Below are 27,157 nucleotides of genomic sequence, written 5' to 3'. Positions count from 1 at the left end.
AACCCAATATAGCATCTTAACACCCACGTCAAACCCCCTTATTTATACTCTGAAAAATAAGACTGAAAGAGAGTTTATCGAAAACGACAAAGAAACTCCTGGTTTTCAAACAGCATAAAACATGACTTAAGGTTCCAGTTGGCCCATTTCTCTAGCCTGTTGAGGTTCCTCTGGACAGCAGTATGACTCCTTGGTGTATCAGCCACTGCTCCCAGTTTTGTGGTTGTAGCAAATTTACTGAGGGCCCATCATACAGATAATTCATGAAGTGTTGACAGGACTGGACCTAGTACTGACCCCTAAGGTACACTACTAGTTACTGGCCTCCAACTAGACTTTGTGCCGTGGATCACAACCCCCTGGGCCTGACCAGCCAGTTTTTAGTCCACCGCATTTTCCCCTAATCCAGCCCATAATTCTTCAGCTTCTCTAGGGGATCCTATGGAAGACAACATCAGAAGCCATTCTGAAATCAAGGTAAACAACATCACAGAATGGTTGAGGCTGGAAGGGACCTCTGGAGGTCACCACATCTAGGGGGTCATCTAAAGTCACTCACCCAGGACTGTGTCCAGACTGCTTTTGAATATCTTTGAGGAGGAACACTCCATAACCTCCTTGGGCAACCTGTGCCAGTGCTCAGTCACCCTCACAGTAAAAAAGCATTTCCTGGTGCTCAGAGGGAACCTCCTGTGCTTCTGTTTGTGCCCATTGCCTCTCATCCTGGCTCTGGGCACCACTGGAAAGAGCCTGTCTCCTTCTTTGCTCCCCTGTCATGGTTCAGTCTGAGTTGGCCAATGACAAGATGACAGATGTCTTGCTTCATCCATTTGCTCCAAGGAGAGGAAGAAGAGAGATAAAGAGATGTATGAGTTTAGAAAAAAACAAAACTACTTTAATGAAATATTAATAGTAAAATAAAAAGGAAATAATGAAATACATACAGTATATACAAAGCCATATCAAGCTCCCAGGGAGATGTCACTGGCAGGCACTGGGAAAGTTCCAGACCAGACTGGACTCAGTGATGAATGGGAACTGGATCCCAGAACATACTGATGGTGAACTGAAGGTAGATGAACTGACAGGGTCCTCCTTAGACATCAGCTGTTGGAGGAAGAGAAACATTGGAGGAAGAGAAAATTTGGAGGAAGAGACCCACTGAAGAAGACAAAGCTAACCAAATCCCTTTGATCCCTCAGCTTTTATCCTGAGCATGGCAGCTGAGATGGAACACCTCATTGGTCAGTTTGGGTCACCTGACCTGTCCCCACCTCCCCACAGGTGCAACACCTCCATGGGGTAAATGTCCACCTCAGCTGGCCCTGGTTGACACAGCAACAAGTAGGAGCAAGAGCCTCTCACTGAACAGAAAGTTGGCTCTGCTCCACTCCAAACCTGGACGTTCCCCCATCATGTGTTGATGCACATTGATAAGATCCCCCCCAAGCTTTCTCTTCTCCAGGCTGAACAGTACTAGCTCTCCCAGCCTTTCCTTGTGTGCGAGGTGTTCCAGTCCCTTCACCATCTTGGTGTCTGGTTGTTGGGGTCTCTCCAGTATGTCCATGCCTCTCTTGTACTGAGGAGTCCAGAATTGGACACAGCTCTCCAGACTCCTCACCAGTGCTGAGTAGAGGGGAAGGATCATACCCCTTTACCTGCTGGCAACACTTGTCGTAATGCAGCCCAAGATACCATTCACCTTGCAGCAGGGGCAAAAAAGGGCATATCTAACTGCTCTCCCGTCTACCAAACCAGTCCTTTCATCAAAGTAGGTTATTAGGTTGATGAAGTATGATTTCCCCTTGACAAAGCTATGCTGACTACTCCTGATGATGACATTCATGTTCTTCATGTGCCTGGAAACGGTTCATAGGATTAGTTGCTCCATCACCTTCCCAGGGACCAAGCTGGGCTTGACCAGCCTGTAGTTCTCTGGATCCTCTTTCTTGCCCTTTTCGAAGACAGGAGTGACATTTGCTTTCCTCCAGTCCTCAGGAATCTCTCCCAGTCACAATGGTCATTCAAAGTTTATTGACAACGGCCTCACAACGACATCAGCCAGGTCCCTCAGCACTCATAGGAGGATCCCATGTTCCATGATCCATAAGTTCATGGGCTTATCATAGAATCAGAACGGTTAGAGTAGGAAGGGACCTTAAAGATCATCTAGTTCCAAGCCCCTGCCATGGCCAGGCACACACTAGACTAGATTGCTCAAAGCTCCATCCAACTTGGCCTTGAACACCTCCCAGGATGAGCAACTTCTCTGGGCAATCTGTTCCAGTGTCTCACCACCCTCAGAGTAAAGAATTTCTTCCTAATATCTAATAGATCTACCCTCTTACATATGCCTGGTATTCCCTGAACTGATCTTCTGATCCTTGTTCCAGACTCTCCCCCTGATCTCTAGGGCCTGGCGTTCCTGAAGGCTGGTCTTACTAGTAAAGATCGAGGTAAAGGCTGCATTCAGTACACCAGCCTTTTCCACGTCCTATGTCACCAGGTCCCCCAGCTCATTCAGTGATGGGTCCACATTCTCCCTGGTCTGCCTTTTGTCACCTTTGTACTTAGAGAAGCCCTTCTTGCTGTCTTTGACGTCCCTGGCTGGACTGAAGTCCATTTCAGCTTTGACTTTCATCGTCAGCTGTGACTGCGTCTCTGCATGCTCAGACAGAGCAAGAATATTTGAAAAGTAATAATTTGTAATTATCTCATGCACTTTCCTCATGCAAACTGCCAGCCAGATGTTTTAGGGAATATACCTGTGTGGCCAACCAAAACCCCCACCCACGCACATGCGTGCAGGCACATGCACCACGCGCTGGAGGAACGCTCTGAAAAGGCAAGCAGAGGCTAGGCGGCCTTGAGGCTCAGGGGAGGATGGTGGAGCTACTGCTCACAGCAGTTGCAAAAGAAACCAAAATCCTCTCAATATCAAAGGAAACTGGAGGGTACTTTTTTGTTTTGGTTTTTTGTTTTTTGTTTTTTTTTTTGACAAACCCTACAACAACCAGTTGTACTTTAAGAAATGCAGACCTAGAACAGGGCAAAATTCATTTTGGGGTTATGCTTACTGTTAAAGCAACATAGCTTGTGTATTTATTAGGGTGGAAGCAAGCCTTGCCAGGCCCAGAAATTTGTTGATGACCCAGCAGCATCACAGGCAAGAGCAGGACCAGCGGAACAGATGTATGTCCAGCCACACAGCTGCAGACCCCGAGCCGTCAGGGACACTTCTGCCTGACCTCAGTCCCTGAAGGAACCACAGCATGGCGAGAGGCCACACTGGAGCAGGTTTATCCTGAAGGACTGCAGCGCCCTGGAGGACCCACGCGTGAGGAGGAATGGGGAGCAGAGACAGATACGAATGGACCGGTCTGAGGGGGAGGAGGTAGGAGATTTGGGAATGAAGGAATGAAGTTGAGTCCAGGAAAAAGAGAAAGGTGGGGGCAAGGTGTTTTAGTTTTGTCTTTGTTCCTCACCGTCCGATTTATTTTAATTGGCAATAAATTAAATTTATTTTCCTCAATTCCAGTTTGTTTTGCCCATGATGGTAACTGATAAGTGATCTCCCTGTCTTTATCTTGACCCATAAGATTTTTCATCTTATTTTGGGTGGCAGAGCCCTGGCGCAGGCTGCCCAGAGAGGTGGTGGAGTCTCCATCTCTGGAGACATTCCAAACCCACTTGGACGCGTTCCTGTGCCACCTGCTCTGGGTGACCCTGCTCTGGCAGGGGGGTTGGGCTGGATGATCTCCAGAGGTCCCTTCCAACCCCACCGTTCTGGCTCAATATCATATTGCAATTCTCTATGTTCGTAACACCATTGTTATTCAAGCATTTTTAATGATTTCTTGAAAGCCTTTTAAGTTACTGGGAAACCAACATATGTCAAGTTCCATTTTTTTCCCTAATGGTAGTAAACTAGATAAGAAAAACAGTAAGAGAATATCCTGTTATTACTGTTGACACTTATATCAAGTACTCGTACAGCTCTGAAGACATGGGAGGAAACTTTGCTTGTACTATGCTTAGACTGCTAGTATGTCCTAAAACATACTGCATTATTTATATAGAACATGGGTAAAAAAAGTTCATTTAACATATGCTTTAATCATATCAAAAAGGTGCTGCCTGGAGACCTGATCCTACTGGGAGCACATAACAATTCAAATACCGCCATGCATTAGTTGTAAGAGCCTTTGGAATCAGAGAGGAGATGTTGCCTCTTACAGAGGAAAGCAAAGTGGTTTTGTTTTTTCCTTTTTTTTCTCTCCGTTCATAATTTCTCTTCCTCTCTGCCTTTGGAATTATTGCCTCTACGGAAGAGAGAGAGAAAATTCGACTCATTTTAGTGACATAAGGTAATATTTTGATTTCTGTTTCTTATTCTTAGTTGGTTCCTAAGGCAAAACCAAAACCTAAGTGTGTTTCCATGGTTTATTTTTCTAATTGGAGCCTGGAGCTGCTATTATGATACAGGAGAGGAATCCATCCCACCTACCTTTAGACACCAACAATGCAGATTTGTACATCTGAGTTACTCACTGAGTCACCCGAGAGAAACAGGAACCCACGGCATCAGCAATTCTTATGTCTAAGGTGGAGAAACATTAATTATACTGAGAGTATACTTGCTTATTTCTATTGTCTACAGAAAACTTTGGCAACTGTAGCTGCCTATTTTGCTGATAAATATGTTGAAAAATGAATCACAGGGTCTATCTGTCTACCCGTGTCTTCCTATCCTTCTCATCTCCTCATTTTCTCTTTCATCATTGCTAAGGAAAAGAAAAAGACATTTCCAGAAGCCCTGAAAACCCCAAGACTTCAAAATCTTAAGCTGTTCTGTGTTGATTAGTGATACAGTTTGACTGCTTTGTAGGTAGCAAGAGTCTTCCTTCGTCTGTGGATGGAAGCCAAAACCCCACTGGACATACAGATATCTCCATGGTAGTCTAGGCAATTTATTTCTCATTATTAGTTTGGATTTTTTGTTACACATACATTTGTATATACATATATTTTCTGAACTCATGCATGTGAATCCTGAAGAGAAGATGTTAATCCTTCTTTCTCTTAGAGTAAAGCCAAACTCCAGATCCTGTGGGCTGCATTATCTCAATCCCAATGGTGTAAATACAGAAAAAAAAAAAAGTAGTATGATTCTATATGTAAAGTATACTGTGCTCTTTACGGGCCTTTCAAAAATCAACCAAATATATTTTGGCTGAAACAGTCCAGGAAGTTTCCCAGACAAATGATTCCATTAGCAGATCTGATGAGCTGATAAATTCCCAGAAAATGTCAGGAAGGTGTGGATGCTGGCAACCACTTTTAAGTGGGCAGCTGTCTGTGTGCTGAGCATCTTTTTACTCCACAGAGTTTATCTAAAAGGAAAACTCAGAATATGGATTTTATATGATTTGATGAAACAAACGTAGGTGCATGAACACTTTTCTTAAATTAAACTTTTTTAGCTTTGCATCATACTTTTCCAGGCTTAACAACGAAAATAATGTAGGCAGATGACTTCTGCTTGAAGTCAAACTGGGAGCTGGAAAGCCACGGGATCTCCCTGTCACCTGGCTTAGAGCACCAAGAAGTAAATGAATTTTAGCTAATTCCAGGTATCCAAAAATGTGGTCATTTTTGACTCACTTCACTATTGATGATACCGTGAATCCTGTCACCCTTGGACACCCATCTCAGAAGGAAAGAAATTGTGTTTCTGTCTTGTGCTTTATTTCTTGTCACTCAGTATAAACGGATGCTAAGATGACTGTCTGACATTTAGATGTCTATAGACATTCAGACACTGAAGCGAACTAAGGGACATCCAGCCCATCCAAAGTGAAATTATTCTGTTCGATCACAGACGCCGCTCTTACACTAAGGTGACCTGCCCTTTGCAGGTATCCATTTCTTTCCATATAAAATAAACACAAATTGTTATTCGAAATGTGTACGTCTATCTTCTGTTCACCTAATTTAGAGAAGATGAATCCCAGCCTGTGATTGTTCAAATGGTCTTGTTCAGGTTCCCCAGCTGAGATTGGGGTCACTGTCATATCCAGTCCAAGTTTCACCTCATGTTTTAAACCACATTTTACTTGGAGCTGTAGCTATTTCTGAGACCACAAGTCTGTCCCAAGCTACTAATCCTTTTGTAGTGTGTTTTTTTTTTTTCCTCTTTTAGGATGGGACCTGTTGAGGAAATGAAGCCAGGAAACCAAACCGTCACTACTCACTTCTTACTTGTGGGGTTTGCCTTCCAAGGCGAGATGCAGTTCCTATTTTTCACACTGATGTCCATCATGTTCCTGGCCATCTTAACAGGGAACTTTCTAATTGTTTTGATCACAACCATTGACCCTCTCCTACACACGCCCATGTACTACTTCCTAAAGAATCTTGCCTTGACAGAGATCTGCTACAGCCTGAGCATTGTCCCCAAGATGCTCACAATTCTGCTGGTGGAGAGAAAAAGGATTTCCTTCACAGCTTGCGCCTTGCAGCTCAACTGTGTTATTCTTTTTGTCACCTGTGAGTGTTTCCTCTTAGGTGTCATGGCTTATGACCGGCAAGCAGCAATATGCCACCCATTGCATTATGCCACCATGATGAACAGGGATCGCTGCTTCAAGATGGTTGTTGGGTCTTGGCTGTCTGGTGTCCCCGTAGCTCTGGGATTCACCACGTGGTTATTTACCCTGCCCTTCTGCGGGAGAAATGTGGTTGATCATTTCTTTTGTGATGTCCCTCCTGTGTTGAAGCTGGTGTGTGCAGACACAGCCTTGTTTGAGCTACTGATTTTTATTGCTATTGTCATAATAGTGATGATTCCCTTTTCTCTGATAGCCATCTCTTACTTTCGCATTATCCATGCTGTTCTTCAGATACCCTCGGCTGTGGGCCGGAGGCAGGCCTTTTCCACCTGTGCAGCTCACCTGGTGGTAGTGACTCTTTTCTACAGCACAGCTGGCATCATTCATCTGCGACCCAAGTCCAGCCTCTCATCCAACATGAAGAAAATGGTTTCCCTGTCTTACTCGGTTGTCACCCCCATGCTCAACCCCATCATCTACAGCTTGAGGAATCAGGAAGTCAAGCAAAGCCTGAGGAGATGCATTGACAAGCGGTTACTTAGGAAGCAGATGGACATATTTTCTCTGGCCAGGTGATGGATTCCTTGGAGCTGCACAGAGCATAAGTGTTTCCCTAGTAAAAAAATTTAAATGGAATTTGTGAATGAAGTTAAATGTTTTTCAAAAAGATCTGCTGTTAAATCCATAAAGTACCTGGCCATTTTTACTCTGTATATTAGAATAAATTATAGTTGTTGCAACTCTGTCCTTGCAAACAAGTAAAGCTGACACAGTGTAGGAATATTACACAAGTGGATTATGCAATTCTTATCCTCCCCCATCATTATACCTCTATGCCCATAAGTATATAAAGTCCCTGTCTTGGGAAAAAAGAACTTTGGTTTCCTCCCTGTCAAAGCAAAAGTGATAGACTGGAACTTCTCCCCCACACCCCAAAAAAAGTTAAAAACTAACACCAAAACTCAATTATGTCGAGAAACCAGTTAGTACCTTATGGCTGGAGGGAAGGAGCTGTGTCTCCTGGAAGTGTCCTCCCTACCGATGGGACAGAAAAGATTCAAGTGTAGACATGGTCTGATTTATTTCCTCTCAGAACAAAGATCTCTTTCCCAAACTAGCTAGTAACTATCTCGCTTTAAAACAGAAAGGATAAACTGAAACATTGACAGCAAGCTGCAGTAGCTTTGTTTTAATTAATTCTTATCTCATGTAGTCTGAAAAAAAGTTATAGGAGGGGATTGTTTGTTAACTCATTGAACCCAATACTTTCTGTCTGATTCTTTTTCCGGCTTGCCAGATGGAGTGTTCATTAAAGCGAAATGTGACTTGTGCTTTTATTTTCTCTCTGCTTGTTTCGATTGAACTTCAAGCCCAATTCTGGTCTTGCTTATGTCCGAGCAGCATTTTCTCTTTCAATTGGTGTGATTACTACCTAATTTACATCACTGTCTCTTAGACCAGAAGTAACAAAGGTGCTCTATGACAAATACAAAAGGACAATTTTACAATTCCTGGTGTATTGGGTGTGCGTGGCAAGGTTTGAGCGGTAGGGAACTGCAGCTCATGGAAAGCCCACACTAGAGCAGGTTTATCCTGGAGGGCTGCAGCCCCCAGAGAGGGCCCACGCTGGAGCAGAAGCAAAGCGTGAGGAGGAAGGAGCAGCAGAGGCCAACTGTTATGCACTGACTGTAAGTAAGACCAAGCGTCTTAGCTGACCCAAGCCATCGGTGCCATCGCGACCTAACGGGTTACCGGGCCTGCGCCTGTGCACGGGTTGTGGCCATGTGTTTGTAGGATCCCGTCATACAGAAGGACATGGAGGCTCCATCCTCAAAATTTCTCTACTTATTACAGATTACCACAAATGCCACAAAAATCACCATCAGCAAGTGTATCTAGGATTAATAAAGCAAATATATGTATCTCAAGCTATTACAAATTATTAACAGCCATAAATAACAGAAACAATCAATAACAGTGACAATAATAGCAGCAATAATATAATTGCATTATATTGCTATATAATAATTGCAATAATTAATATTATTGCAATATAACAATATGTTGTATTAATAACAGCAACATATATATATATATATAGTGCTATGGGTTACTACAAACTTATTCATTATTGAAGTGAATTTATCAACAGTATAACAGCAGATATGACAGACATGCATGTGGGTGGTACCAAGAGCATTAAGCCAATGATGGGGGGGAGGGCAAACTGTCCCAGGGAGTCGGACAAACTGGTCTCCGAAGGGAACCCAACCATCTCAGAAGCGGGAGGAGGACAGCCCACATTGACCCCAGCGGTGGGTCCAGAGGGGCTGCCCAGATAAAATAACAGGGTCTCACTTCAGAGGTTACCCCCATGGCGGAGTCTGGGCTGTGCCAGGTGGCCAAAGGGAGGAGGGGACAAAGGTCTTGGAGAAAGGTTCTGCGGAGAATTCGACCTGTTTCAGAAAAGCCCTTGCAGAGCCCAGACCAGAAAGGGGGAAGGACCTGAGCACCAGTGCTGGTGCTGTCCAGGAGCATCCTCAGGGCTGTGGAAGGTACCAAAGAAGGCCCCACAGGGAGCAGAGTGGCGCAGCGGAAGCGTGCTGGGCCCATAACCCAGAGGTCGATGGATCGAAACCATCCTCTGCTATGGCAATTTCCTTTTCCCCCTGCTCCTCACGCTTGCTGCCTCTCCCACCAACTCTGAACCGCCACTGCTCTACCTCTCTGGGCACCCATGCCCAGAGCGGCTCTCCCGCTCCCTCACACCCCTCTCTCTGCCCTCACGCCGCCTTCCTCCTTTGTCTCCTCGGCAGCCAGCGCTCCCAAAGCCACCCTCAGCAGGGCAGACGCAGGCTGAGGAGCAGCCTGGGTAAGAGGGAGAAACGTTGGTGCTTTATGTTTGTCTTTTTGTTTCTCACTATCTGAATTTATTTCAATTGGCAATAAATCAGTTTCCCCCAAGTTGAGTCTGTTTTGCCCACAATAGGCTTTGCTAAGCCATGTCCTTGTGCTTATCTTGACCTGGGGGCTTCCTCATCCTATTTTCTGTGCCCCAACTCCCACTGAAGGTGGGGAAGGGAGTGAGCAGCTGGGTGGGTGTTTGGCTGTTAGCTACGCTTGCACCACCACAGGTACACACACACAAATGCGCATTCGCTTGCACAGTGCATGCACAGCTGGTGCATGTATGGATGCAGATCACAGAATCATAGACTGGTTTGGGTTGGAAGGGACCTTAATGCTCACCCAGTGGCACCCCCTGCCCTGGGCAGGGACGCCTCCCACCAGACCAGGTTGCTCAAAGCCCCGTCCAATCTGGCCTTGAACACCTCCCGGGATGGGGCAGCCACAGCGTCTCTGGACAACCTGGGCCAGGGGCTCACCACCCTCACAGCAAACAATTTCTTCCTCACATCTCATCTAAATCTCCCCTCTTTCAGTTTAAAACCGTTCTCCCTCATCCTATGGCTCCCCTCCCTGATCCAGAGTCCCTCCCCAGCTTTCCTGGAGCCCCTTTAGGGACGGGAAGGGGAGCATCTTTCAGGTCCTGGATGGGGAGTGGCAGCATTGGCAGCACCCCTAGAAGCACCCCCAGGACTCACACCAGCATGAAGAAGACAGACAGCCCGACCCTCTTCCTCTTCTCCTTCTGCTCAGGACTGGTGATCAGCGCTGGACACCCCCCCTCTTCCCACCGCCGAGCGCGCCAGAGGGTCCCCTGAGCCCTGCGCAGCGTCGGTGCCTGGGGCTCAGTCCCGCTTTGCCCGGTGTCCCCCTCCAGCCCGGGTGCGGATCCTCCCTGGTCGGTGGCTAGTGCGGCTGAGGTTTCCCAGCCAAAACAAACGCACGTACTCGGCGGCAGGTGGCGGCAGTGTGTGCAGGGGCGGGAAGGGACCGCCCGGCAGCCGGGGAGGGGCGGTGGCAGCCGCGCTCCGGAGGAGCCGCAGGGAGGAGCACAGCCAGATGCGTTGGTGGTATAGTGGTGAGCATAGCTGCCTTCCAAGCAGTTGACCCGGGTTCGATTCCCGGCCAACGCAAAGAGGCTTTTCTTTAGCCGGGCTTCTACCCGCGCTGCTCCCAACTGCCCGCTCGGCCCCCCCGTGAGCAACGCTGACCACCCCACACCCCCCCGCGTCCACGCAGCCTCGGGCGGGCACCTCCCTGTACCCCAGTCGCAGCGTCGCTGCCCGCTCCCACCCCCTGAGGGGGGGGGCACAGCCCCAGCCCTGCTGCCACGTCCCACCAGAACAGCCCCAGGCCGGGTGAGCGCCGCGGTGTCAACCCGGGACTGCTCTATCTAAGGGGTAGGTCCTGTCACTGTCACCTGGCTGAGCCACAACCGCCTCTACTCCCTGCCATGGCAACAGTGTGGGTTGGAGACATGGATGTCCAGATGTGCAGAGGCACGGCTTTGCAGAAGGGTTTGCACTGGCTGCTGGGAGCGGGTTAGACAAAGAGAGAAAGCAGAAGCAACAGCATTCGGTGAGGAGAAGACACGCACCGGCCCCGCAGTTTGTGCAACTCGAGCAGCAGTGGCTGCTGAGAGGCTTTGGTGGCGCAGCGCTGGGGAGAGAAATGCCACGTTCGAGAGACTAAACAGTGACACGGGATGTTCCTTTGTGCTTGGCCTCATGCTTGCGTGGGGGAGGCTTGGCTTTACTGCTGAGCAGCTTCGGTGCTTTTTGCCCCCAAACCACCTGTGAGTAGCAAAGTGCATCAGCAAAGGGAAGGGAGGTATGAACCTGACTTCCAAATGCCAGGACTCTCCTGAGATTCATGCTCAGAAAGGCAACGCGTCTCTGCACGTTTCTGAAGGCGCCCTCAAGAGCTCAGCTGAGCACACATGTCCATTTTCTCCTGCCACCTCAGGAAGTGCAGTTATCTCAGCCCAGTTCGTAAGCCTGCCCCTGTCCCCTGCCAGGGCAGCCAGGGAAATGTCCCTGCATCCGGAATAGACATGGAAGACGCTCTGGGTACACTGGGAAAAGAACGGAGATCAGCTCTTGAATGCTTTCAGTGCTGGATCTCGGGACTGACCCTGAGAGACATCAGAGGGCCACGATGACCAGTTTAGAGACTCATGCTCCATTTCTCTGAGGTTTTTAAATATTTCTCTCGCCTGCTTGCTTATTTTTGCTACTGGTGTTTGGTATACGTTCAGGGAGCTCTATCCACAACTGGTGGTAAGCTCAGGGCAAAGGCCAGAGCTCTTTCTTGCAAAGCGCGTGGCTGAACTGAGGGGGCAGGAGAACAAAGCACCACCAGTCTCCAGCTGTGCTGCACAAAGGCTTTAATGAGAAGGAGCAAATGCAGTGGCACAGAACAGAGACCAAGAAAGACGGCCGCGAGGCGCGGCGGGGCAAAGAGAATGACACGCTTCCCAAGGACAAGCTCCACTCACAGCGCTTGCCTTTGCCCACTCTGCTCTGCCTGCTGGCAATCCCAGCCCAGCAAGAGCAGTCGCCAACTCCGGCAGCCTCTCCCCGTCAGCAGCAGATTGAGCAGAGCAGAAGAGAACGAGCCCTTTCTCAAGGAGCTCAGAGCAAAGCGGAGGCAGGGGAGGCACGGCGAGGCCTGCCGTGCAGCCAGGAGCAGCGGGCACAGGTCCCTCCTGCCTGGGGGGATGAGGACAGCCAGCCCATCTGCAAGCCGTGGCCACGCTCCTGCTGCAGAGTTCCCGTCGTCCTTCCCGCTCCGAGAGGGATGATGCGCCGGCTTCAGCAGTTGAGACTGCAGCGGGGAACGGGCAGACACAGCCCTGACCCCCCCAGACCAAGGGAGCCCCCAGAAGAGATGGGAACCCCCCCGGCGCTGAGGGAGCTCCCCACAGCAGCCGACAGAGAGGATCCCACGGCTGTGCTCTGGGGGAAAGAGGTGAGGATGGGGCCCGGCAGGGTCACCACCACCGGCGAGGCCTCGATGGCCACCGTTGAGTCAGCGCAGCGGGCCACGCAGGGCTCACTGCAGCTGCTGGCGAGCGGGGTTGGGCCAGAGGCTCCGCAGGGGCGAGGGAGACAGGGTCTGAAGCAAGACATCTCTCGGTGAGGGAGGCACAGCTGAAACACAGAGCAGAGAGCCAACACGGACCTCAGTTTCAGTCTGTCTTTCTGCTCCTCAGCTCTCTCCATGGACACCCTTTCTTTCAAAAACACACGCTGTGCCTTCATCTCCCACTGCCCTCCTCGTGCCCTCCGAGCTGCAGGGCACAGGAAGGCTGACCCGGTTTTGGATAGGACCCAGCACGCTGGGTTTCAATCAATTGGGACGGACTGATCATAGCCCGTCGCCAGAGCAAACTTTGCTGCACTGAAGGCGGCACTGGACGCACGTGGCCATTTGGCTGGGGACCATCTGCTAAAGGTGCAAGTTCTGGTGGGCAGAGCTCCCTGCAGCTGAGCCCCATTGATGCCCTTCTGCTTGGAAGAACCCCCTCTTCCCTGCTCTCCCCAGACACCTCCCACAACAGGGAAAGAGCCGACAGCCCTCAAACAGGTCTGTTGCAGGGCCAGCCTTCGGCAGCCCAAGCATCAGCTCGAGTAGCCACCACGACAGCAGCTCAGCCCACAGGGAGAGATGGAGCAGGCTCAGGCTTACCTCGTTCCTGGAGGACAGGGAGGCAAGAGAGGAGGATGTGGAGCCAGAAGCAGCGCAGGCTTTTATGCTGTGTCCCAGAGCCCTGGCGGGGTCACAAACATTCCTGGCTCCTGAAGCATCGAAACACCCAGCAGCTACCGCTGGCTGAAGCCTCCCTGGTGATTAAGCCCTTGCCTCTTTCTCCTGAAATGTTTTGCTCCCACGTCATAGCACCAAACGTCATAGAATCCTAGAATTGCCCAGGTTGGAAGGGATCTTTCAGATCAGGGAGTCCAACCATCAAGCTAACACTGACAAAACCCATCACTAAACCCAATTGCAAAGCTCTACGTTTAGCCGTCTTTTAAATACCTCCAGGGATGACGATTCCACCACTTCCCTGGGCAGCCTGATCCAATGCTTGATAACCCTCTCAGTGTAAAAATTTTCTAACCTCTCATCTAAACCTCCCCTAGCGCAACTTGAGGCGGTTTCCTCTTGTCCTGTCGCCTGTTACTTGGGAGAAGAAAGCAACCCCAGCTCTCTACAACCTCCTTTCAGGTAGCTGTAGAGAGCGGTCAGCTCTGGTATCCCTGGAACGCCTGAGACTAGGGCACTGTGTCCACTGAAGTCCACAGCACGATGACTCACGTCTGCCTGGAGCTCCGGGTTTTTCCCAACTCTTCCACATCACGATGACTCCCAGGCACTCTGGGAGACTGATGCCATGTCCCTTTGAAACTTGAAATGCATGGAATGGGCCACCCCATCCCTGACCCAGGTAAAAGTGCCATGAGCTTTTGGCTCCCTCCCCCAGGCCTCTCCTCAAAAGCAGGCTCCCACTTCATAGCACCTAGAATCAATGAATGAATCATTGAATGGTTTTGGGTTGGAAGGGACCTTCATGATCATCTACTTCCTACCCCTTTGCCATGGGTAGGGATACCTTCCATGAGATCAGGTTTCTCAAAGTGCCATCCAACCTGTCCTTGAACACTTCCAGGTATGGGGCATCCACAAGGTCTCTGGACCACTTGTTCCGGTGTCTCACCACCCTCATAGGAAAGAATTTCTTCCCAGTATCTACTCTACATCTACCCTCTTTTGTTTTAAAAGCATTACCCCCTCATCCAATCCCTACACTCCCTGATAAATAGTCCGTGCCCATCTTTCTGGAGGGTCTCTCAGGACCCTCCTCTTCTCTAGGCTCAACAACCCCAACTCTCTAAGCCTGTCCTCCTAAGGGAGGGGCTCCTGCCTCCTCCTCATCTTTTTTTCTGCCCATGAGCCCAGGGAACAAGGGCAGGTTTGTAACGACGAAGAGCAGAGGCTCAGGTAGGTCTCTTTCAAGTGACTTCTCCATGGGACCTCCATTGCCCTGTCCCTTGACGACTTGACCAGGCCCTCAGGCTTCTTCCAAGCAGGGGGCTGGGCTCAGCTTGGGAAGTGGGGAATCTGTTGGAAAGAAGCACATGAACGCGTAGGAGGGTGATCAAAGAGATGCCCTCATCCTTCCCTGAAGTAGACCCACACCCAAATTGGCCAGTTTTGCTGAGCAAGTTCATCCCAGAGGCCAAAGCCCTGGGTGTCCTGCTTTTGAGGAGAGCCTCAGGGCAGGGAGCCAAAAGCTCACGGCTCTTTTTTCTGGGTCAGAGATCAGGTGGCCCGTTCCATGCATTTCAAATTTCCAAGGGACATGGCATCAGTCTCCCAGAGCGCCTGGGAGTCATCGTGATGTGGAAGAGTTGGGGAAAAACCCTGAGCTCCATGACAACTTGAGTCACCCTTCTGTCAACTTCACTGGACATGGTGGCCCGGCCTCAGACGTGCCAGGGATACCACACTTCAGAGCCTCATTCCTCCCAAAGTGCTGCTTTCCTCAAACACTTTCTAGCACCATTCCTGAATCAGTTGGTGCTTCTATCCAATCCTGTGCTGCAGCTGTCCATACCACCCAACGGTGGCACCATGGGATGCATCCCTGTCCCAGCTTCATAAGGAAAACCAACTCGGAGGTCTCAGGCTAGTGTACTAGGAGGGTTTAAGTGGGCTTCCGTAATACATGTTGCTTTTGTCACTGCCCTCTTCGTGGTCAGCATGGCCACCAGTCACGGTCAAATTCAGCTATGAGGGACACCTCAGGTCAGCTCTCAAGGGCTTTCAGTGCAGGCACTCGGGCTAATCCTGAGAGACGTTTCTCCCCGGGGGTCACCTTAGACGCACAGGAGACTCTGGGTAAAGTCAGGCAGAACATCAAGACTGCACAGTGCCATAAGGGAGAAGAGACTCATTAACCAGGGACGAGGCAAAGCTCAACGGCAAGAAAAGTCCATTGTGGGTTGGAAGGATGTCCTCGGTGGGCCAGAGTGATGGCCACGAGGACCTTGCTTATGCTCATCAGGCTCTGCCACGGCCTGCTTTTGTGGTCAAAGAGATACCCGCGTCCTTCCCTGGAAGAGACCCACCCCCAAATTGACCTGTTTTGCTCAGCGAGTTCAGCCCAGAGGCCGAAGCCCTGGGTGGCCTGCTTTTGAGGTGAGGCCTGGGGGAGGCAGCCAAAAGCTCACGGCACTTTTACCTGGGTCAGGGATGGGGTGGCCCATTCCATGCATTTCAAGTTTCAAAGGGACATGGCATCAGTCTCCCAGAGTGCCTGGGAGTCATCGTGATGTGGAAGAGTTGGGAAAAACCCGGAGCTCCAGGCAGACGTGAGTCATCGTGCTGTGGACTTCAGTGGACACAGTGCCCTAGTCTCAGGCGTTCCAGGGATACCAGAGCTGACCGCTCTCTACAGCTACCTGAAAGGAGGTTGTAGAGAGCTGGGGTTGCTTTCTTCTCCCAAGTAACAGGCGACAGGACAAGAGGAAACCGCCTCAAGTTGCGCTAGGGGAGGTTTAGATGAGAGGTTAGAAAATTTTTACACTGAGAGGGTTATCAAGCATTGGATCAGGCTGCCCAGGGAAGTGGTGGAATCGTCATCCCTGGAGGTATTTAAAAGACGGCTAAACGTAGAGCTTTGCAATTGGGTTTAGTGATGGGTTTTGTCAGTGTTAGCTTGATGGTTGGACTCCCTGATCTGAAAGATCCCTTCCAACCTGGGCAATTCTAGGATTCTATGACGTTTGGTGCTATGACGTGGGAGCAAAACATTTCAGGAGAAAGAGGCAAGGGCTTAATCACCAGGGAGGCTTCAGCCAGCGGTAGCTGCTGGGTGTTTCGATGCTTCAGGAGCCAGGAATGTTTGTGACCCCGCCAGGGCTCTGGGACACAGCATAAAAGCCTGCGCTGCTTCTGGCTCCACATCCTCCTCTCTTGCCTCCCTGTCCTCCAGGAACGAGGTAAGCCTGAGCCTGCTCCATCTCTCCCTGTGGGCTGAGCTGCTGTCGTGGTGGCTACTCGAGCTGATGCTTGGGCTGCCGAAGGCTGGCCCTGCAACAGACCTGTTTGAGGGCTGTCGGCTCTTTCCCTGTTGTGGGAGGTGTCTGGGGAGAGCAGGGAAGAGGGGGTTCTTCCAAGCAGAAGGGCATCAATGGGGCTCAGCTGCAGGGAGCTCTGCCCACCAGAACTTGCACCTTTAGCAGATGGTCCCCAGCCAAATGGCCACGTGCGTCCAGTGCCGCCTTCAGTGCAGCAAAGTTTGCTCTGGCGACGGGCTATGATCAGTCCGTCCCAATTGATTGAAACCCAGCGTGCTGGGTCCTATCCAAAACCGGGTCAGCCTTCCTGTGCCCTGCAGCTCGGAGGGCACGAGGAGGGCAGTGGGAGATGAAGGAACAGCGTGTGTTTTTGAAAGAAAGGGTGTCCATGGAGAGAGCTGAGGAGCAGAAAGACAGACTGAAACTGAGGTCCGTGTTGGCTCTCTGCTCTGTGTTTCAGCTGTGCCTCCCTCACCGAGAGATGTCTTGCTTCAGACCCTGTCTCCCTCGCCCCTGCGGAGCCTCTGGCCCAACCCCGCTCGCCAGCAGCTGCAGTGAGCCCTGCGTGGCCCGCTGCGCTGACTCGACGGTGGCCATCGAGGCCTCGCCGGTGGTGGTGACCCTGCCGGGCCCCATCCTCACCTCTTTCCCCCAGAGCACAGCCGTGGGATCCTCTCTGTCGGCTGCTGTGGGGAGCTCCCTCAGCGCCGGGGGGGTTCCCATCTCTTCTGGGGGCTCCCTTGGTCTGGGGGGGTCAGGGCTGTGTCTGCCCGTTCCCCGCTGCAGTCTCAACTGCTGAAGCCGGCGCATCATCCCCCTCGGAGCGGGAAGGACGACGGGAACTCTGCAGCAGGAGCGTGGCCACGGCTTGCAGATGGGCTGGCTGTCCTCATCCCCCCAGGCAGGAGGGACCTGTGCCCGCTGCTCCTGGCTGCACGGCAGGCCTCGCCGTGCCTCCCCTGCCTCCGCTTTGCTCTGAGCTCCTTGAGAAAGGGCTCGTTCTCTTCTGCTCTGCTCAATCTGCTGCTGACGGGGAGAGGCTGCCGGAGTTGGCGACTGCTCTTGCTGGGCTGGGATTGCCAGCAGGCAGAGCAGAGTGGGCAAAGGCAAGCGCTGTGAGTGGAGCTTGTCCTTGGGAAGCGTGTCATTCTCTTTGCCCCGCCGCGCCTCGCGGCCGTCTTTCTTGGTCTCTGTTCTGTGCCACTGCATTTGCTCCTTCTCATTAAAGCCTTTGTGCAGCACAGCTGGAGACTGGTGGTGCTTTGTTCTCCTGCCCCCTCATCTGGCCAAGACCTCTGCAAGGCCGAGGGAGAAGCTGCTCTCCCCATGAGAGTGAGACTGTGCCCATGCGTGGGGCACTGCCAGTTGTGGGGGGTGCTCCCGGAAGCAGAGCACCAAAAAGAAGCGAGTAGGCACGAGAAAGACAGCAAAGCCTCAGAGAAGCGGGGAGAGGCAGAAGCACTGGGCAGAGCTGGAAATGCAAGTCATGGCAGAAAGCGTGGCAGTCAAAGATGGGAAACGGTTGCCCAGGGAGGCTGTAGATTGTGCCCCTTTGGAGACGTCCAATACGCAACTAGAGAAAGCCGTCGAATATGCCGTGCAGCCGAGGTGCTCAGGAAAGCTGGAGAGCTGTGGCGGGCGCAGGGCAGGAGAGGGGTCTCTGCTGGGGGTGCCAGGGCTGGGAGCCCAGGAAAGGAAGGAAGGTGGGAGTGCATTGAAGAGTTGAGGCAAGAGGGAGGCAAGGGAAGAAGGTGTGAGCACGGCAGGGCAGCAAAAGGGCTGAGGTCCCACTGAGATTTGAACTCAGATCGCTGGATTCAGAGTCCAGAGTGCTCACCATTACACCATGGGACCTCCCAGACTCCTCTCTTCTTTCCCCTCCCCCAGCCCTGCCTCACCCAATGCCTCCTGGACCACTCTGGCACTCTCCCCAGCTCCCTGCCCATCCCCAGCTGCAGCCTTCCTACAGGGCGACGCAGACCTCTACACCCACGCCACCTTTTCACACAGCGGCGCAACACCGCGCCTCTCCTGGGCCTCAGACTTCCTCACTCCCCTCCTTCGAAAATCGCACACCCTGCTCCCGCACCCTCTCATGACATTGCCTCAGGATGGCTCTGCCCTCTCACGGGGCTGCAGAGAAATGACACACGGCCTCCAATGCCCCCGGTGCCCTCTGACACGGGGGACCTGACTCCTGCCTCACCCTCTTCCCCCTCACGCTGCCCGTCTTTGCTGGTGACGAACTGACAGTTCAGGGGAACTTTCCCCGTTGAAATCCTGCTGCGCAAGGCCACATCCTGGATTGGCACCTATCGAATGTGCCACTGGGCGTCACAGAGGCAAGGAGGCACCTCAGGGGCTCTCCAGCTTCGGGAGCAGAGGGCAGAGGAGCTCCCCGATGACTAAGGAGAGGGAAAAGTTGCCTCGTCTCCAAAAAAGCGGAAGAAGCAAGGAAAGGTGGGGAAGCAAGGAAAGGCCTTGATGAAGTGGAGCAAGTTCAGCAGAGGGGGACTCTGGCCTTGTGAGGAGAGGCTGAGGGCGCAAGGCTTGCTTAGCTGAGAGAAGAAAAGGCTTTGTGGGGTCTAAGAGGAGCTTCCCGGGGCCTACAAGGAGGCAACTCGATGGCTGGAGGGGGAGAGGCGGTGGTCGGAAACGGAAGAGGCCAGGGCTCTCCGTCATGAGTGTGCTGTAGGCCTAGGGAGTTGGTGCCCATTTTTCCTTCATCAGGAGCTGGGACGTGCAGCAGGCTGAGCAGAGCCCCCAGAAGAGCCAGGAGGCTCCGCTTAAGAGAGGGGTGCGGGCCAAGAGAGAGAGAGGCCATAAAGGAGGCCACCCAAGGCGAGGGGGCTGTCAGGAGTGGGACTCGAACCCACGCCTCCCAGGGAGACTGCAACCTGAATGCAGCGCCTTCGACCGCTCGGCCATCCTGACCCTCTGCTGCTGCCGCCGCTGCCGGCCCTGCAGCGGCCAGAGCCGGCCCAGCTCAGCCAGCCCCCTCCTGCCCCCGCTGGGGGGACACCTGCCTCCTGCCCCAGCTCCCAACAAGGGCTGCTGACGGGACACCGCAGCTCCTCCACACACCTCACAACGCACGCCGTACCCACACCAGGGTACAAACTGCAGCCTGGTGCCCTCACACCTTACATTCCCCGGGCTGAAAAAGCACGGCTGCGTCAGCATCCTCCATCTAGCACGCAAGGAGCCAGGCTGCAAGGCACCTCAGCGGTCACTAGTGGTCCAAACGCCTGCTGAAAGCAGGGCCAGCCCCAAAGCTGGAGCAGGCGGCTGCGTGCCTGAGCCCCGTTGGAAGCCGAGCGTGACACCCAGGAGCTCTGAATGGTGCAGAGCAGCCCCCCGAGGGGGCTGTGGGCAAGGTGGGCCTCGCTAAAGGCCAGGCGTGCGTCTGCTGGGCTAGGAGGTGCTCAGAGGGCTAGCCGTGCCCGCAGGCTGCAGGGGAGTGAAGGGCAACGAACACCGCGGGCAAAGCTGGGCTGTCGGGGAGCAGCAGAGGCAAGGCACTGGGGAGCCCGCTGGCTGAAGAAAAGGGCTCTGCGTTGGCCAGGAATCGAACCCGGGTCAACTGCTTGGAAGGCAGCTATGCTCACCACTATACCACCAACGCATCTGGCTGTGCCACTGCTGCCTCTGCTCCTGAGCCCCACAGCCTCCGCTCCCTCCTGCTCCTCCACTGACCAGCCCCACCTGCCTTCCCCTCCTACACAGCACACAACCACCTGCCTCCTCATCCTACGCTCCTCACCCTGCGCCCACTCCTCCTTACGCACCCCCGCACACGGGCACCACCTCAGCCTGCTCCTCTGCTTCTCTCCGCCTCACATCTTGGCCAGGCAAACTCCAGGTGCTGCCAGTGATGACGCTCCCCACCTGCGCTCAGACGCCTCCCACCCGTGCCTGGGCTCTGCAAGCCAACCTGCGCGCTATGTACGCACCTGCCGTGCTTTAAGCGCAGACAAGCTCCCACCCGGCTGCGCACTCCTTTCCCCACCCTCAGGGCGATGCAGAGCATGCAGAACAGGAGGACAAGCCTCATGGCTCAAGACAAACAGAAGCACCTGCCTCAGCAAAGACTGTTGCGGGCAAATGGGGCTTCGCTGGAGGAAAGAATAATTTGCCAACAGTGGAGGCAGATGGAACCGTCTGTGTGCGGCACGGGGCAGCCCCTTGCCTCTCCTCACAGAGGCCACCCTGCAGCACCCCCGCTTCCCTCCACTGCCAACAGCCAGCCCACACAGAGCCAATCCAGTGCCCGTTGGGAATCCCTGCGCGGCCCTGCTGCCGGCCTGACCTGCCAGTGGGCATGGCAGCAGAGAGACACGGGTGGAGAAAAAGCCCGCATGGCCAAGGTGACCCCACCGGTCTTTGCCAGACCAGCCCCAGCCTTGTCCTCCTGCCCACCTGCAGAGCCCCGGAGGGACCCGCTCACGGCTGAGAAGTTGCTCTTGAGCTGCGTGATGGGAAGGAGAAAGAGCTGTGTCCCCAGAAGAGGCACCACCTGGTCGGGGAGGTGTGTGCTGTGCTGTGCCCGCTGCTCCTCAGCCTGCGTCTGCCCTGCTGAGGGTGGCTTTGGGAGCGCTGGCTGCCGAGGAGACAAAGGAGGAAGGCGGCGTGAGGGCAGAGAGAGGGGTGTGAGGGAGCGGGAGAGCCGCTCTGGGCATGGGTGCCCAGAGAGGTAGAGCAGTGGCGGTTCAGAGTTGGTGGGAGAGGCAGCAAGCGTGAGGAGCAGGGGGAAAAGGAAATTGCCATAGCAGAGGATGGTTTCGATCCATCGACCTCTGGGTTATGGGCCCAGCACGCTTCCGCTGCGCCACTCTGCTCCCTGTGGGGCCTTCTTTGGCACCTGCCACAGCCCTGAGGATGCTCCTGGACAGCACCAGCGCTCCTGCCTCCTTCCCTGCCTCTTCACCCTGCCCTCGCCCGCGCGGGAAACTCTCTCCCTCCAAAGTTCACCTCTTTCGCGCCTGGCATGCCTACCTCAAGGGCCTTGCTTTGCCCTTCTCCCCGCACCTCCTGCCCCTCGCCCTGCAGGGGCACTTGCTCTTTCACCGCCCGACTCTGGGCCTCTGCAGGACACACAGCAAACCCCGCGACTGCATGACGGACACTCTTCAATGCTCCAAGACATCCCCAGAAGGCTCTGGGCAGCCTGAGCTGGGAGACCCTCTTCGGGAGGGCGAGGGACGAGGGACGAGGGGGCAGTGCTGAAGCCTCCCTTCTGGGGCTTGTGTTTCCTGCTTCCCCGTCCCATCCTCAAAAAGCAACAGCAGGACGGGGAGGGCTGGGATGTGGGCGCCGATGGGAGCGTGGCCCCAGCCTCTCTGCCGCAGGGCCCTCTTGCTCAGGGGAAAGTATTCCCCTGCAGATCAAGAGGTCCGTGGCTCAGCTCCAGGCGGTGGCTCAGCTCCAGGTGCCCTCTCCATTGCCCCTTCCCTTCTTCATTCCTACTGAGGATCTCCGGGGAGAGGAGCTGAGTGCCGTGGCTGCAGCGGGGTGAATTGCCAGCAGCCCAAAATGCAGCTGCGCCCCGTAGTTGGCAGGATTCGAACCTGCGCGGGGAAACCCCAATGGATTTCTAGTCCATCGCCTTCACCACTCGGCCACAACTACCTGCCCCAGCCCTCTCTGCCCTGCTCATCACGCGCCCTCTCCAAGGACACCCGCCTCCCTGACACTTTCAGCGACAGCCTGCGCTCCAAGCCATGCACTGACCATGGACGGCACCTGGCCACAGCCTTCCACAGGCCTTCAGGGACGCAACACCAGCACCTACGCCCCCACCTCCCAACCCCGCCTCCTCAGGCACCCATCTGAGAGAAACTCAGCACCAAGGCCACTTGCTCGGCCTTGCAGAGGTCTTGGCCAGATGAGGGGGCAGGAGAACAAAGCACCACCAGTCTCCAGCTGTGCTGCACAAAGGCTTTAATGAGAAGGAGCAAATGCAGTGGCACAGAACAGAGACCAAGAAAGACGGCCGCGAGGCGCGGCGGGGCAAAGAGAATGACACGCTTCCCAAGGACAAGCTCCACTCACAGCGCTTGCCTTTGCCCACTCTGCTCTGCCTGCTGGCAATCCCAGCCCAGCAAGAGCAGTCGCCAACTCCGGCAGCCTCTCCCCGTCAGCAGCAGATTGAGCAGAGCAGAAGAGAACGAGCCCTTTCTCAAGGAGCTCAGAGCAAAGCGGAGGCAGGGGAGGCACGGCGAGGCCTGCCGTGCAGCCAGGAGCAGCGGGCACAGGTCCCTCCTGCCTGGGGGGATGAGGACAGCCAGCCCATCTGCAAGCCGTGGCCACGCTCCTGCTGCAGAGTTCCCGTCGTCCTTCCCGCTCCGAGGGGGATGATGCGCCGGCTTCAGCAGTTGAGACTGCAGCGGGGAACGGGCAGACACAGCCCTGACCCCCCCAGACCAAGGGAGCCCCCAGAAGAGATGGGAACCCCCCCGGCGCTGAGGGAGCTCCCCACAGCAGCCGACAGAGAGGATCCCACGGCTGTGCTCTGGGGGAAAGAGGTGAGGATGGGGCCCGGCAGGGTCACCACCACCGGCGAGGCCTCGATGGCCACCGTCGAGTCAGCGCAGCGGGCCACGCAGGGCTCACTGCAGCTGCTGGCGAGCGGGGTTGGGCCAGAGGCTCCGCAGGGGCGAGGGAGACAGGGTCTGAAGCAAGACATCTCTCGGTGAGGGAGGCACAGCTGAAACACAGAGCAGAGAGCCAACACGGACCTCAGTTTCAGTCTGTCTTTCTGCTCCTCAGCTCTCTCCATGGACACCCTTTCTTTCAAAAACACACGCTGTGCCTTCATCTCCCACTGCCCTCCTCGTGCCCTCCGAGCTGCAGGGCACAGGAAGGCTGACCCGGTTTTGGATAGGACCCAGCACGCTGGGTTTCAATCAATTGGGACGGACTGATCATAGCCCGTCGCCAGAGCAAACTTTGCTGCACTGAAGGCGGCACTGGACGCACGTGGCCATTTGGCTGGGGACCATCTGCTAAAGGTGCAAGTTCTGGTGGGCAGAGCTCCCTGCAGCTGAGCCCCATTGATGCCCTTCTGCTTGGAAGAACCCCCTCTTCCCTGCTCTCCCCAGACACCTCCCACAACAGGGAAAGAGCCGACAGCCCTCAAACAGGTCTGTTGCAGGGCCAGCCTTCGGCAGCCCAAGCATCAGCTCGAGTAGCCACCACGACAGCAGCTCAGCCCACAGGGAGAGATGGAGCAGGCTCAGGCTTACCTCGTTCCTGGAGGACAGGGAGGCAAGAGAGGAGGATGTGGAGCCAGAAGCAGCGCAGGCTTTTATGCTGTGTCCCAGAGCCCTGGCGGAGTCACAAACATTCCTGGCTCCTGAAGCATCGAAACACCCAGCAGCTACCGCTGGCTGAAGCCTCCCTGGTGATTAAGCCCTTGCCTCTTTCTCCTGAAATGTTTTGCTCCCACTTCATAGCACCTAGAATCAAAGAATGAATCATTGAATGGTTTTGGGTTGGAAGGGACCTTCATGATCATCTACTTCCTACCCCTTTGCCATGGGTAGGGATACCTTCCATGAGATCAGGTTTCTCAAAGTGCCATCCAACCTGTCCTTGAACACTTCCAGGTATGGGGCATCCACAAGGTCTCTGGACCACTTGTTCCGGTGTCTCACCACCCTCATAGGAAAGAATTTCTTCCCAGTATCTACTCTACATCTACCCTCTTTTGGTTTAAAAGCATTACCCCCTCATCCAATCCCTACACTCCCTGATAAATAGTCCGTGCCCATCTTTCTGGAGGGTCTCTCAGGACCCTCCTCTTCTCTAGGCTCAACAACCCCAACTCTCTAAGCCTGTCCTCCTAAGGGAGGGGCTCCTGCCTCCTCCTCATCTTTTTTTCTGCCCATGAGCCCAGGGAACAAGGGCAGGTTCGTAACGACGAAGAGCAGAGGCTCAGGTAGGTCTCTTTCAAGTGACTTCTCCATGGGACCTCCATTGCCCTGTCCCTTGACGACTTGACCAGGCCCTCAGGCTTCTTCCAAGCAGGGGGCTGGGCTCAGCTTGGGAAGTGGGGAATCTGTTGGAAAGAAGCACATGAACGCGTAGGAGGGTGATCAAAGAGATGCCCTCATCCTTCCCTGAAGTAGACCCACACCCAAATTGGCCAGTTTTGCTGAGCAAGTTCATCCCAGAGGCCAAAGCCCTGGGTGTCCTGCTTTTGAGGAGAGCCTCAGGGCAGGGAGCCAAAAGCTCACGGCTCTTTTTTCTGGGTCAGAGATCAGGTGGCCCGTTCCATGCATTTCAAATTTCCAAGGGACATGGCATCAGTCTCCCAGAGCGCCTGGGAGTCATCGTGATGTGGAAGAGTTGGGGAAAAACCCTGAGCTCCATGACAACTTGAGTCACCCTTCTGTCAACTTCACTGGACATGGTGGCCCGGCCTCAGACGTGCCAGGGATACCACACTTCAGAGCCTCATTCCTCCCAAAGTGCTGCTTTCCTCAAACACTTTCTAGCACCATTCCTGAATCAGTTGGTGCTTCTATCCAATCCTGTGCTGCAGCTGTCCATACCACCCAACGGTGGCACCATGGGATGCATCCCTGTCCCAGCTTCATAAGGAAAACCAACTCGGAGGTCTCAGGCTAGTGTACTAGGAGGGTTTAAGTGCGCTTCCGTAATACATGTTGCTTTTGTCACTGCCCTCTTCGTGGTCAGCATGGCCACCAGTCACGGTCAAATTCAGCTATGAGGGACACCTCAGGTCAGCTCTCAAGGGCTTTCAGTGCAGGCACTCGGGCTAATCCTGAGAGACGTTTCTCCCCGGGGGTCACCTTAGACGCACAGGAGACTCTGGGTAAAGTCAGGCAGAACATCAAGACTGCACAGTGCCATAAGGGAGAAGAGACTCATTAACCAGGGACGAGGCAAAGCTCAACGGCAAGAAAAGTCCATTGTGGGTTGGAAGGATGTCCTCGGTGGGCCAGAGTGATGGCCACGAGGACCTTGCTTATGCTCATCAGGCTCTGCCACGGCCTGCTTTTGTGGTCAAAGAGATACCCGCGTCCTTCCCTGGAAGAGACCCACCCCCAAATTGACCTGTTTTGCTCAGCGAGTTCAGCCCAGAGGCCGAAGCCCTGGGTGGCCTGCTTTTGAGGTGAGGCCTGGGGGAGGCAGCCAAAAGCTCACGGCACTTTTACCTGGGTCAGGGATGGGGTGGCCCATTCCATGCATTTCAAGTTTCAAAGGGACATGGCATCAGTCTCCCAGAGTGCCTGGGAGTCATCGTGATGTGGAAGAGTTGGGAAAAACCCGGAGCTCCAGGCAGACGTGAGTCATCGTGCTGTGGACTTCAGTGGACACAGTGCCCTAGTCTCAGGCGTTCCAGGGATACCAGAGCTGACCGCTCTCTACAGCTACCTGAAAGGAGGTTGTAGAGAGCTGGGGTTGCTTTCTTCTCCCAAGTAACAGGCGACAGGACAAGAGGAAACCGCCTCAAGTTGCGCTAGGGGAGGTTTAGATGAGAGGTTAGAAAATTTTTACACTGAGAGGGTTATCAAGCATTGGATCAGGCTGCCCAGGGAAGTGGTGGAATCGTCATCCCTGGAGGTATTTAAAGACGGCTAAACGTAGAGCTTCGCAATTGGGTTTAGTGATGGGTTTTGTCAGTGTTAGCTTGATGGTTGGACTCCCTGATCTGAAAGATCCCTTCCAACCTGGGCAATTCTAGGATTCTATGACGTTTGGTGCTATGACGTGGGAGCAAAACATTTCAGGAGAAAGAGGCAAGGGCTTAATCACCAGGGAGGCTTCAGCCAGCGGTAGCTGCTGGGTGTTTCGATGCTTCAGGAGCCAGGAATGTTTGTGACCCCGCCAGGGCTCTGGGACACAGCATAAAAGCCTGCGCTGCTTCTGGCTCCACATCCTCCTCTCTTGCCTCCCTGTCCTCCAGGAACGAGGTAAGCCTGAGCCTGCTCCATCTCTCCCTGTGGGCTGAGCTGCTGTCGTGGTGGCTACTCGAGCTGATGCTTGGGCTGCCGAAGGCTGGCCCTGCAACAGACCTGTTTGAGGGCTGTCGGCTCTTTCCCTGTTGTGGGAGGTGTCTGGGGAGAGCAGGGAAGAGGGGGTTCTTCCAAGCAGAAGGGCATCAATGGGGCTCAGCTGCAGGGAGCTCTGCCCACCAGAACTTGCACCTTTAGCAGATGGTCCCCAGCCAAATGGCCACGTGCGTCCAGTGCCGCCTTCAGTGCAGCAAAGTTTGCTCTGGCGACGGGCTATGATCAGTCCGTCCCAATTGATTGAAACCCAGCGTGCTGGGTCCTATCCAAAACCGGGTCAGCCTTCCTGTGCCCTGCAGCTCGGAGGGCACGAGGAGGGCAGTGGGAGATGAAGGCACAGCGTGTGTTTTTGAAAGAAAGGGTGTCCATGGAGAGAGCTGAGGAGCAGAAAGACAGACTGATACTGAGGTCCGTGTTGGCTCTCTGCTCTGTGTTTCAGCTGTGCCTCCCTCACCGAGAGATGTCTTGCTTCAGACCCTGTCTCCCTTCCCCCTGCGGAGCCTCTGGCCCAACC

At 53.8% G+C, this 27,157-nt stretch overlaps 1 protein-coding gene and 7 non-coding genes across 8 annotated transcripts; 3 read left to right on the top strand and 5 right to left on the bottom strand.

The window, feature by feature from the left end:
- The first annotated feature begins 6,203 nt into the window (after window positions 1-6,203).
- Window positions 6,204-7,187, top strand: LOC128914954 (olfactory receptor 10A7-like). Its single transcript, XM_054214687.1, has one exon. It carries the CDS (start codon window positions 6,204-6,206, stop codon window positions 7,185-7,187), a length of 984 nt encoding a protein of 327 aa, XP_054070662.1.
- A 2,002-nt stretch (window positions 7,188-9,189) lies between these two features.
- TRNAM-CAU (transfer RNA methionine (anticodon CAU)) lies at window positions 9,190-9,261 on the top strand. The gene has a single exon. It is a non-coding gene; the product is annotated as a tRNA-Met (tRNA).
- A 1,318-nt stretch (window positions 9,262-10,579) lies between these two features.
- On the top strand, window positions 10,580-10,651 carry TRNAG-UCC (transfer RNA glycine (anticodon UCC)). The gene has a single exon. It is a non-coding gene; the product is annotated as a tRNA-Gly (tRNA).
- Window positions 10,652-18,385: 7,734 nt separating this feature from the next.
- TRNAQ-CUG (transfer RNA glutamine (anticodon CUG)) lies at window positions 18,386-18,457 on the bottom strand. Its single transcript has one exon. It is a non-coding gene; the product is annotated as a tRNA-Gln (tRNA).
- Window positions 18,458-19,454: 997 nt separating this feature from the next.
- On the bottom strand, window positions 19,455-19,537 carry TRNAL-CAG (transfer RNA leucine (anticodon CAG)). Its single transcript has one exon. It is a non-coding gene; the product is annotated as a tRNA-Leu (tRNA).
- Window positions 19,538-20,156: 619 nt separating this feature from the next.
- On the bottom strand, window positions 20,157-20,228 carry TRNAG-UCC (transfer RNA glycine (anticodon UCC)). The gene has a single exon. It is a non-coding gene; the product is annotated as a tRNA-Gly (tRNA).
- Window positions 20,229-21,369: 1,141 nt separating this feature from the next.
- On the bottom strand, window positions 21,370-21,441 carry TRNAM-CAU (transfer RNA methionine (anticodon CAU)). The gene has a single exon. It is a non-coding gene; the product is annotated as a tRNA-Met (tRNA).
- Window positions 21,442-22,149: 708 nt separating this feature from the next.
- On the bottom strand, window positions 22,150-22,231 carry TRNAS-AGA (transfer RNA serine (anticodon AGA)). Its single transcript has one exon. It is a non-coding gene; the product is annotated as a tRNA-Ser (tRNA).
- Window positions 22,232-27,157: the final 4,926 nt, after the last annotated feature.

Source organism: Rissa tridactyla, chromosome 9 (genome assembly GCF_028500815.1).
Source record: "Rissa tridactyla isolate bRisTri1 chromosome 9, bRisTri1.patW.cur.20221130, whole genome shotgun sequence".
NCBI lineage: Eukaryota > Metazoa > Chordata > Aves > Charadriiformes > Laridae > Rissa > Rissa tridactyla.
This window is presented reverse-complemented; position numbering and strand designations above follow the sequence as displayed.